At 32.4% G+C, this 12,180-nt stretch overlaps 1 protein-coding gene across 3 annotated transcripts in view; it reads left to right on the top strand.

The window, feature by feature from the left end:
* CENPK (centromere protein K) overlaps nucleotides 1-12,180 on the top strand; it is a 75,989-nt gene that overhangs the window by 38,068 nt on the left and 25,741 nt on the right. The window contains exons 9-10 of one of the 3 annotated variants that reach the window (XM_036279503.1): nucleotides 5,100-5,153; nucleotides 7,663-8,066. In XM_036279503.1, the coding sequence (XP_036135396.1) occupies nucleotides 5,100-5,153; nucleotides 7,663-7,821 (213 nt within the window). In that variant the 3' untranslated portion in view covers nucleotides 7,822-8,066. Of the gene's footprint in view, nucleotides 1-5,099; nucleotides 5,154-6,092; nucleotides 6,186-7,662; nucleotides 8,067-12,180 lie in introns of those variants that run through there. The other 2 variants (XM_036279504.1, XM_036279506.1) reach the window with 2 other exon arrangements.

The raw sequence follows: 12,180 nt of genomic DNA, 5'->3' as shown, positions 1-12,180 counted from the left end.
TTAAGATGGAATGAAGCTTTTCCACAAAAGCAAATAAATGTTACATTGGGTGACAGAAGATGAGACAACTGCTTTAATTTCTTTTTTAAAAACAATAAGTTGTATGAATAAGACGTGTGGAAGTGGAACAGGAATAGGCATTGAAACTGCCACCAGAATGATCTTTCTAAAAATATATAGTTTAATCAGTTTTCAACATAAAACTTTTGATGGCTCCCTACAGGATGAAGCCTATAAATTCCTTAGAGTAATGAACTTGTATGCTGGACTTGGTCTATCTCTTTACCCTCCTTTCCAGCCATTCTTTATCCATCTTGCATGAATCTATTCAACCATACTGTAGTTCCAGCAAGTATGCAATGACCTGCCACTTTTTGGGTCATATACATTAAATTCCCTCTGCTTGCAAAACACTTTCTACCCAGTGAGGATAGCAAAGTTCTACTTAAGGCAACTCAAACATCATCTTTTATGCAAAGCATTGAATGAAATTTGTATCATTTTATTAGCATTTATTATATAATTTTGTAGTAATCATTTATGAGCTATCTCCCTGTTTGTCCACCATGCACTGTGAGCTTCTTGATATGTTTAATTCATTGTTGGGTCTCTACTATCTTGCATATCTATTATAGTACCTTCTAATTTCATATGAATATGTATACTAGGAAAAAGAAAAAAAAATTATCTTGGTTTTCTTATAATCTTTGTTTTAAAATTTTTTCCCTTTCTTCCTTATAATTATCAGTAGGCTTTACATTTGTTGTGGACTATGTCTCCTGTTCTACTCTCCATTGTTTACTGTACCCCTAATTTATTTCTGAATTGTGGATAGCCTTATATTAAACATTTCATTAAGTTCATGGTTCTTTACCTATTAATGATAATAATACTACAGTAACTCACTGACTTATTTTCTGATTCCCATTGCCCTTTTTTCAACTTTTAAAAAATCTGTTAACTTTCTCCACTAATAGAAGTGGAAGTTTGAGACACTCTTAGAAGGAAGCATTGACTACAGAAGTCATCATGGTTCTTTAAGTCATGTTTGATAAGCTCACTTTTTTTTTTTTTAATGAAATATGTGTACTATTGATTCATGTCACAAAGTGATAGGTTATTTTCTCTGTCAAGTGATATAATACTGGATGTAATACTGGGTGTATTAGCTCCAGCTGCCATAACAAAATACTGCAGATTAAGGGCTTTAAACGAAAGAAATTTGTTTTCTCACAGTTCTGGAGGCTAGAAGTCCAAGAATAGGTGCCGTCAGAGTTGGTTTCCGCTGAGGCCTTTCTTCCTGGCTATAGGTGGCCGCCTTCTTGCTGTGTCCTTGTATGGCCTTTTCTTGTGTGAGTGTAGAGAGAAAGAGCTCTCTGGTGTCTGTCCCTCTTCTTATTATAAGAACTCCAGTCCAATTGGATTAGGACCCCACTGTTATGACCCTATTTAACCCTAATCTCTATAAAGGCTGTAAGTTCAAATGTAGTCGCATTGGTTAGGAATTCAGTTTTTGAGGGCACAATTCAATTCATAACACTGGACTTTATAATTCAAAGATGTATACAAAGAAGAAAGAAGCAAACAAAATCCCCCCATCAGATCATTAACATTAGGTGAACATCATTTGACACATCTTCTAAACCCATACATCCATAGAAACATAAGTGGACTGATGGATAGGTGTATCAGTGTAATTTTGTATATGCTAATATAATGTAAGTATTAGACAGCGCTGGCTGGTGTGGTTCAATCGGTTGAGCATCATCCCATGCACCAAAAGGTCACCAGTTTGATTCCTGGTCAGGATGCATACCCTAATCATGGGCTGGAACCTCAGTAGGGGGCATGCAGGAGGCAGACAATTGATGTTTCTCTCTCACCCTTTCCCTTCCTCTCTCTGAAAACAATAAAAAACAATTTTTAAAATTATGAAAAACATTATGAATGAGTATAAGTTTTATTTAATTTTATCTTTCAACTTTAGGCAGTATTCATTGACTCCCCACTATGAAAGATGAAGAAATTAACATTCTTCTTCTTATATGCTCATTCCAAACTGTGTTATTTTTACTTTGGCAGGTGTATAGCATTTATATTCTTCTGATACCATTATTCATGTATATGCTTAGTCTTTATTTGCATTTTATTGGATTCATTGATTATTATCTTTTACCATTCATTTAAAAAATTTTAAGTTTAATTCATCATTTCATTTGATGGGTTTCCTTGGCACATAATTTGTTCAGAAAGAATTTCTGGTGTTTTATTTTTTTGAAATTTAAAAAAAAAATTATTTTTTATTTACAGTTTATGTACAATATTATATTAGTTTCAGGAGTACAACCCAGTGATCAGGCATTTATATAACTTATGCAGTGATCACCCTGATAAATCTAGTACCCATCTGATACCATAAATAGTTATCACAATACCATTGACCTATATTCTTAGGTGACCCTGTGAAAAGATTGTTCAACCCCCAAAGGGGTTGCGACCCACAGGTTGAGAACCACTGGGAGTCTAACGGCTGAGCCAAACCAGCCAGGGTCCAGTTGTATTTCTTAATCTGATCATCTTTTTCACACGTGTCCCCAACCCCCCTCACATCTGGCAACTGTCAAAATGTTTTCTGTATCTATAAGTCTCTGTTCTGCTTGTTCATTCATTTTGTTTTGTTAGAGTCCAAATATAAGTGAAATCATATGGCATTTGTCTTTCTCTGCCTGACTTAACTTCACTCAGCACAATACCCTCTAGGTCCATGTTGTTGCAGATGGCAAGATTTCATTCTTTTTATGGCTGAGGCATATTCCATTGTACATACATACCACTTCTTTATCCATTTGTTTATTGATGGACACTTAACTTGCTTTCATAATTTGACTATTGTATATAACATTGCATTGAACATGGGGTGCATATATTCTTTTGAATTAGTGTTTTGGGTCTCTTTAGAAATATACCCAGAAGTGGAATCACTGAGTCATGAGACAGTTCCATTTTTAATTTTTTAGAGAAACCATACTTTTTTCCGTAATGACAGCACCAATCTGCATTCCCACCAATAGTGCCCAAGGGTTCCCTTTTCTCTACATCCTGTCCAACACCTGTTTGTTGATTTGTAGGTGACAGGTGTGAGGTGATATCTGATTGTGGTTTTAATTTGCATATCTGCCTAAAGAATTCTTTATCTTTGACCTTCAACAACGGAGGACATGTTACAAAGTTGATCATTTACTATAATTTTGCTTTGAAGATGATATATTGTTTCTAAGGGCAGATTTATGTCACCTTTTATTTCATAGAAATATTATCATATATAGTTTATCAAATCCTTATGTGGAAACATTTTTTCTTTGTTTGCTTTTTTAAAGTTTTTTCTGTGTTTTCTTTGTCTCAAACCTTTATGTTTTAATCCTTGCTTCTTATTTCTTTGTCAATTCTATAATTGTATTTGCTTTCATCGCTAGTGAATCATATACTGTTTTAACACTACTTTTTTGTTTTATAAGGTATTAGAGACCAGGAGATTTTGTGATCCAGCTTTATTATCATTACTCAGAAATCACATTTATTTTTGTCAGGGTTATTTTACTATTTCTGTAATACTTTCTTATTTAACCTCTTTTTAAAAAATATAATGAATAACTTGACAATAGATTCAACAAATTCGATGGAATGAGCACATTCTTAAATGAATCTACTTCTGATTATTTTTTCAGAATAAATCGGGCCCATAATTTGGGCATGTGTCCTGATCGGGAATCAAACCGGTGACCTCTTGGTGCATGAGTCAGTGCTCAACCACTAAGCCATACCAGCCAGACTATTTTATCTTTTTAAGACTTTATAAGTACTCCATGTTCTTTTTTGGTATCTGGGAGGTACTAGCTGTTGTTATAGTTGGTGACTTTGCAATTAATTGAATGTCTAAACTCAAAAGCTGCTGATTAGGATTAATATTATCTTGGAAGGAGATTTCTAGTAGTTCCCCACAGAGCTTTGTCCTATTGAACACTTTAAACAGTAATTTGGGTAAAGAGGTAGAAAACTTGGTCACCAAAGTTTGCAAATAATATAAACTAAGAGGGCTAGATAATGAATATATTGGATGACAATTGGGACTATTTTTCAGCTGACTGGGAACTAGGCCAAATAAAATAGGATGGTGTTTAGGATGATATTTTCTTGGATTTAGACTATTAAAGAATAAAGAGACCCAATTTATCTAGATACAGGTTAAGATATGTCATTTTAGATGACAATATGTTTAGATATAGGTCAGTAGGATGAAATAGATGTCCAAAAGCTACTGCATTCTTAAACTTAATTAATAGAATTCCAGCATCTACAAGTATGGAAATAAATCTTCCTTTTTATCTTTGGTATCAAATCACACCTATGTCATTGTGGAGACTGGAGTAAAAAAACAAAATAGACAAGCTAGACCACATTTAAACAACAACCATAATACTGAAGGGCCACAAGTCTATGGCTTATGAAAAATAATCTAAGGAACAAGTGATTAATATGGAGAAGACTTGAGTTCATAATAGCTGTCTTCAAATATTTGAGGAACTCTTGCATGGAATTGGAATGAGATTTAGTCTCTGTCATTTCAAGGATAAAAGAACCAGTGAGTTGAGTTAACATTAGGAACTGTCAAGAACTATAGAAAGATGAATGAACAAAGGCTCCCTAGGAAGCAACTTTCCTGTCTTGAAACTGTATAAATACAGTGTGGAATGTCATTTGTTCAGGATATTTTGATTGAGAGGTTCAAACACTGGACTTTGATATAGGTAAATATATAATATAATAGCCATTCTGTATTTATAGATAGTCTATATTGTATCCTCTAGTAATTGCAAAAGATTTCATTTAGAGGTTGTTCCAACTGTTTTTTTTTTTAATTAAACTGTTAGTACAAGAATTCTTTTTAAATCACCTAATTATAAGTGTTTGAATTTAATATACCTGACACCATTGCAATTAAGACATATTAATTTTTTAAAGTATGTAATAAATACAGTTTAATATTCTGCCATTGGCAGAATCAAAATGTTAATTCTTTGTTATTCATGTTTCTCCTGAAGAAAAATGCTCAAGAATCAACTACACAGCTAATAACACTGCATGAAATGTTAGAGGTAAGTGTTCTGTATAGTTGTTTTGTCTTGAAGTTGTCTCTTAATTAGTGATTTGTGAATAATTTTACATAGGCATGAAAAAGAAAAAATACTGCTGTAGTTTTTAAGGTGTACACCAATCTTTATTAGATATATTTATGTTAATTTATCTTTAGTATAAAATTAGTTTTTGTTTTCTATATAGTATTAGAAAGAATATTGTCACTTTTTTAAAAAGAACATGAAATTAGAATCTAGCTCTTAATCATTTCATTAATTAAGATTATTACTATAAGAATATTTTATGATGTTATTTGGTATTTACACAATGAAACCTTATTGACAGTATCTTTAGTTGGCAACTCTGCATTCTGCTGAAAATACATAAGTGAGTGTAAGGATTCTTTGAACAAAGTTGCAGAAATTCATGCATAATTTTTCTTAAATACTTTTTTTAATAATGTGAGGTAATTCCAAACAGTTATAGAATTGATAAAAAAATATTTTTGTGTGCTTAACACTTACCTTTTTTTTTTTTTTTTACAAATATCTGTGACCTTTTTAAAAAATATTTTTGAACTTCAGCCAATTATCATATGTTAAATATTTTAGAAATCTTATTTTAGAAATCTTGGTTTGACAATCCATTGCAAATTGGGCAGAGAGAAAGGTAAAGTAATCTATAAAGAGGGAGATATTTAACAATTAGTGTGTCTTTTTAAATTCATTGGCAAGTTTAGGAGAAAGAGTGATAACATTAAACTTGTTTCATTGTAATTTTATGAATTAGATGCTCTGTTTTTTTTTTAATCCAGCTAAATAGTTTTGGTGCTTCAAGATATCTTAATATAGAATATTATTGCTTTGAAAGCAAAATGCAAAAAAAAAGAGAGAGAGAGAAAACACAAATATTTATTATATTTGTGATTAGAATTTTTGAAATATTTCTAATTATTCCAGGTTATACTGAAACTAAGAAACTACTATTTTTTATGGATGACAACTTTTTTTAAAAAACAAAAGTTGTCATATATGTAGCAAATATTGATAGTGATTAACTGGTAAGTACATGTGTAATTTTTGAGTAATATACTATGAGATCCCATCTAAAATTTAGAATTAGAAACCATTTTTTGTGTCCAGCCTATATGACTAATGCTAAAAGTAACCAATGTAGAAGCTGCAATTTAGCAAAAAATGAAACAATATACATGTTCATTTTAAAGTTGAATTTTTAGCATTTAATTATTTTTGACATCTAGTAGAATTAGAATGAAAAGTAAGAAAGATTTTAAATATATTAAAATAGACAATTGTTTTTAAATAGGTATACTATTTAATTCTATTATCATCATACCTAAAAGAATGAGACCAAAAGATTTTTCCCTCTAGGATGTGTACTTGAAATAGCTAAAGCTTAATGACAGATGGAAATTTTATTTCAGTAATTGAAATATTGATATTATTATGAAATGTGATTGAGATGTGAGTTTCACAGTTTCACTTTATTACTATGGCAGTTAATATTTGTATAAATTATGCTCCTCCCCCCACTTTCCTTAAAATAATATCTTTTAATTAAAGCTTTGGCCTGGCAATTTAGAGATATGGATTCTAATTCATGATCTGTCACTAATTATATTCTCCTTGAGGAATCTCTTAACCTTTCTGAATTCTGGTTTTGTAATTTGTGAAGATACTGTGTGTTAGCTGAGGATTCAGAGTAAAAATTTATACATGTTTTGAGTTTTTCTGCATGTTTCATGAAACATTATTGTTCAAAGAATTTCAATTATTTGTTTCTTGAAAAGAACTCCTAATGCCAGTGTGTCTGTGAAAGACAGGTGATTTTCAGTGTACATTAGCAGCCAAGAACATCCTTTGGGAGACCAATTTGATGGAATGCTGTTTCGGAAATGTCAGCTTATATAATCTACTACAAATACCTAAAACTTTTGTTTGTGGTTGTAACCCCTCAATATTCCTAGTGAAGAAATCAGATATTCAAAATGAAGTTGAAGGAAGTGATGATGTTAGAATTGTTTTGAAGATTTATCAGAAGAATAGGTGTCTTGACAGGGAAGGGGGCAAATGGTTGGTGATTTATTTTTCCTTCAACTATTAAGACTTTTTTTTTTTTAACTTTATACATATTTTGTTGAGTAATTGGTTTGTTTCTTATTTTTATTTTTAAGAAATGGTTATATCTAAACGTCTAAGTTAGAGAAATTATCAACTCCAAGAGAAGTGGGAGAATTGTAAATGCCTTTCAATTAGTTTTTAGGAAATGTTTTCAAAGTTAAGATGTAGAGATTCATTTTAAAGCATTTTATATTCACTAATATCTGTAGTCTTTTAAAAAAGAAAATCAGTTATTTAAGTTAATACATAGAAATTATAGAAACAATTATGCAAAGAAAGCACATTGATTCTTTGGTAAAAAACAAAAACAAAACTATTTTAATATTTTATTATAGCTGTATTAATTTTTCCCTAACTAAGGTATATTTTGAATGATGTTTTTTCCTAGATTCTTTTAAATAGATTATTTGATGTTCCACATGATCCATATGTCAAAATTAGTGATTCCTTTTGGCCACCATATATTGAGCTGCTCCTGCGTAATGGAATTGCCTTGAGACACCCAGAAGATCCAGCCCGAATAAGATTAGAAGCTTTCCATCAGTAAAGGATGGTCTCTTTTTTACACAGTACTTAAAGAATCTTGTCATTCAAGGATAATGGAAACACTGAATATTATTTGGATAAAGAAAATTATTTGCAAATTAAAGTATGTAGTCCATATTCCTTCTGTCCTTAAAACGACACATGCTGCCATCTACTGCTTTTAAAAATGGCCCTTTCACATCCAGGCCAGTGCTCCAGTGTTCTAACATTGATGGACGAGAATGCAAGTCAAAATATTCTAGACTTAATTATTATTTTTAATGTACCTTATTTTTGCAGTAATTTTTGGGAAATTCTTTGTTAACTTATGATATTGCTAATGTCATAATTTTAAAAAATTTTATGACAGTTTCTTTTATACATTTTGATTTCTATTTGCTGCTTAACTTCTTTAAATTTAGGAATTATAATGTAAAGGCCATTTAATATGCAGATGGTTTTAAAATGACTTAATATATGATATAGAAGGAAACAATTTAAAAGTATTTAGTAAAGCTGTTCCGTGTATACTGCCTTATTTCTAGGTTTGTTAAAGAATTGAAATATAAAAAAACAAATAAAGGTAGTGGAAAACTCTTTTAATGTGTATCATATATCAAGTGATATATATTAAACCACTCTTGATTCTGTTAATTATTACTAACGAAATTGTGTTAATAAAATTTTGTTTATCTTTGTGACTTTTCTGTAAATAAAATTATCTAAAAATACCTAGCTTGTTTTGGTGATGTGGCATGATATTTTAATATACTAAATAGACTTTTTGGTAGGTAGATAAATGAAGATATTATAGGGATCATTCAGGATTATATACAAGCTAAACTACAGAATTCCAAACTCATTTGGTATTGTTAGCAGACTAAATGGACTCATTTGTCTGCACGAATCAAAGTCCAATAAGGAGCTTGCAGCACAGAAAGTTAGGGTTTATTGGTTCAGGAAGTGGCCCACACCCAGAGTCACAGGTGAGCTAATACTCAAAGACCTGACTAATCAGTGGCTTCCAAGGGATGAGTTATTAATCATGATGATTAAGGGAGTGAAGAACGTGGTCTTTGATTGACCAGTGCTAGGGTGGATGGTAGTTGATCAGTGCATCCAGTCTTGTCAAAAATGGCATCACTTTATCTGGATTCGTCACTTCTCCAGGTCTGGAGTTGAAACAACGGAAACCTAAATGTTATCTCTAGTTTGATGAAACTGTTTCTGTGGACAACAGACCTGAGGCTTTGTTCTTAAGATTATTTGATACTGACCAGAACCTTATTTACCTAAGGGCTTATTGATAAAGGGAGTGGACATGCAAGGAAAAAGTAGGAAGGTGAGTCAGGGTGCTGGATAAGGCCAATTTAAATTTTAAAAAATGAAAAAATGAAGAAAAGTTTATATTTAAATGAAGTTTCTACATGGTTTCAACCCCCCACCCCTTTTATTTTGATCATCCCTTAATCTTAAAGAATACCAGGTAACTGTGTCCAGGTTCAGTCAAGAGGGAGGGTTAGCTCATAAGATGGAGTCAGATTTGTCTGCCGGTTGTGCCCCTCTTATCTGACTCTTACTAACTCATATGCCCACTTGTTCCTCAAGGGTTCCTGTGTCTTAGAGGGGACATTCTGGGTGTTCTGTTTACAAGCAGGAACCACAGCAATGGTAGATGAAGCTGTAGGCCAGGATACCTGTACCCTAAGTATTAATCAGAGCACACCACACTTAGTCTCTAAGTCTTTAAGACTGCCACTTGGGAAGACCTCATTTCTGTTGGAATTAAGGGAAACCATGACAATTTGACAGATTCCCCTGTCCACAGTCTGAGCGTCCCTGAGGAATGCCCTGACACTGCTCAAGAAAGCTCTGTGCGTGGCTTACACAGTGCAGTCACTGACACCATCCATGTATGAGCTGTTCTGAGGGTTTCCCTGAAGTTTACATTATGTTGTCTGCGGTTGCAAGGCTCAGGAAAAATAAGTTTTAGTTCTCAATAATTCCAAGGCAAAGGATGGGAGAAAAGTGAAACACTAGTTCAGAGGGCTGTACCCAAATACTTTCATTAGAAAAATTCAGGATCCAGTCCAGTCCACAGGTGAAAAATAAGATTTTAAAGACAATTAACTGAACTAGAATCTAATATCCACAATTGGACATTATGGTTTCTATTGAAACATTTTTTCCACTCAAGATCATGCTCATTTTATCAAAGATAGCCAAGTTAAGACTATCTTATTATATAAGTTTAGTTTCAATAAATTTGGCCTGTTATTTGCATAAATACAACAAGGATAGTAATTGATCAGATAGGTTCTTTTAACTCTGCTTGGCTAGAATTTTGTAAGCAAGCTCCCAATTGAATTTTAACCTCTCAAGGCAAAGAAGCCAAGCCATAGAGTTGCCAAAAGCTTTTACCTGCAGTACCTATCGATTTGGGTGAATACCTCAGGTTCTTTAGGTGCCCCAAATATCTTGAGGTTTTTACTTGCCATCTCTCATATAATTAATTCTTGTCTATTTTTGATCCTTCATAAATACAATTATGAAATTGTATTTCATAATTGCAGTTATTCCCTAGAGTTTTGTAAATCTTCATTGAGTTTAAAGCTATGATCTGAGAGTTTATCCTCAGAAAACGCTGTTTTAGAATAACTCAGTGTTCTTTTTATGGATCTTTCTTAAGATGAAACATACATCCAAAACAATGTAAAACCATGACTGCCTATAAATGGCAAAACAAAATGACATGTTTATAGATCTGATTATTATGTAATTGACAAAGAATTTGGCCTTTCAAAGCATTTTAAGATAATGCTCCTGGAGATGTTTATAGAATCTCCAATATATAATATCCCTTAATAATAAGAATATATGCACAGAAATACAACACAACTATTAGTTAGCAAAGCTCATGCAATTCAGACATATCAAATAGACCTAACTAATTTAAAACCTCTCCCTTGCAAGGAGAGAAAACAATTTCTTTGAGGTGTTCCAGGAGTCCATTGGAACAACCTGAAACCATTTCTAGGTTAAGAAGATATTCTTGTGTTAAAATTTGAACCTGGAAGTTTGTCAAACACACTTGACCAAAAAGATCATATATCATTATGAAACTATTAATTTATTTACCCAAGTGACAATCAAAAGGTATCGAATAAGCCCAGCTGGTGTGGCTTAGTGGACTGAGCATCATCCCAAGGATTTAGAGGTCCCAGGTCAATTCCTGGTCAGGGCACATGCCCAGGTTGTAGGCTTGATTCCCAGTGAAGAGCGTGCAGGAGGTGGCCGAACCATGTTTCTCTCTTACATGGATGTTTCTATCTCTCCTCCCCTCTCTAAAAAAATTAATAAAAAAAGCAAAGGAATCAAATAAAAACACAGGTTAGCAAAAACTCATTTATTTGACTCAAAGTTATTTTCTTAAATAATCAACTGCCTGATCAAGATAACAGAAAACTATTTTAATAAAACAAAATCTCTGCTTTTTATTTATTTTATTATCTTATTTGGAAATGGTCTAGGCATTCAACGAATATTCATTATTTAGTTAGCAAAACTTAACATTTCAAGTTACCATGTAGATTTATAACACTATTTAAGTACAATATAATTATTGCTAAATAGTTAACCTAAAAGAAACCTTTATCCTGTTTACATTTAATTTACCTGCTTCTAACAATTAACTTTGGATTACTTATGAAAATTTCATCATACCAAGTTTCCTGCTGACAAATTTTACAACAGAGGTACATTAACTATAAACCAAGGTAGAATAAAAGTATTATTAAAGGCTGATAATTTTAAAGATATACACATTTTATTATTTTTTAATATATTCTTATTGATTTTTTAGAGAAAGGAAGGGAGAGAGAGAAAGAAACATGGATGTGATAGAGAATCATGGATTGGCTGCCTTTTGCACACCCCCTACTGGGAATTTAGCCCTCAACCCGGGCGTGTGCCCTGAACTGGAATCGAACTGGGACCTTTCAGTCCATGGGATGATGCTTAATTCACTGAGCCACACTGGCTGGGCAAACATATACACATTTTTAGAAAAGATGCCCATATTTAGAACCAAACCAAACTCAAAACAGCTCTAATATCAAATATTTTCCCTGATGACGTGATTCTGGAAAGCATCTGGCTTCGTTCCTGTTATATTTTTGAGAATTCTCATATAAGCACTTGTTAGTTTAAGCCAATTTAATAGAGTTCCTCCTTTTTATTTCTAATTAACAATACCATTCAGATGTAGAAAATACTACGATGCACATGGACAGACACACACACGGATCTTTCAGCCACGAGACAGGCATCATAAAGCAAAGTTCATTAATTTAAGAAGTTAATGAAATAAGTTACATTGATC

This window comes from Molossus molossus, unplaced genomic scaffold, assembly GCF_014108415.1.
Source record: "Molossus molossus isolate mMolMol1 unplaced genomic scaffold, mMolMol1.p scaffold_m16_p_3, whole genome shotgun sequence".
NCBI lineage: Eukaryota > Metazoa > Chordata > Mammalia > Chiroptera > Molossidae > Molossus > Molossus molossus.
This window is presented reverse-complemented; position numbering and strand designations above follow the sequence as displayed.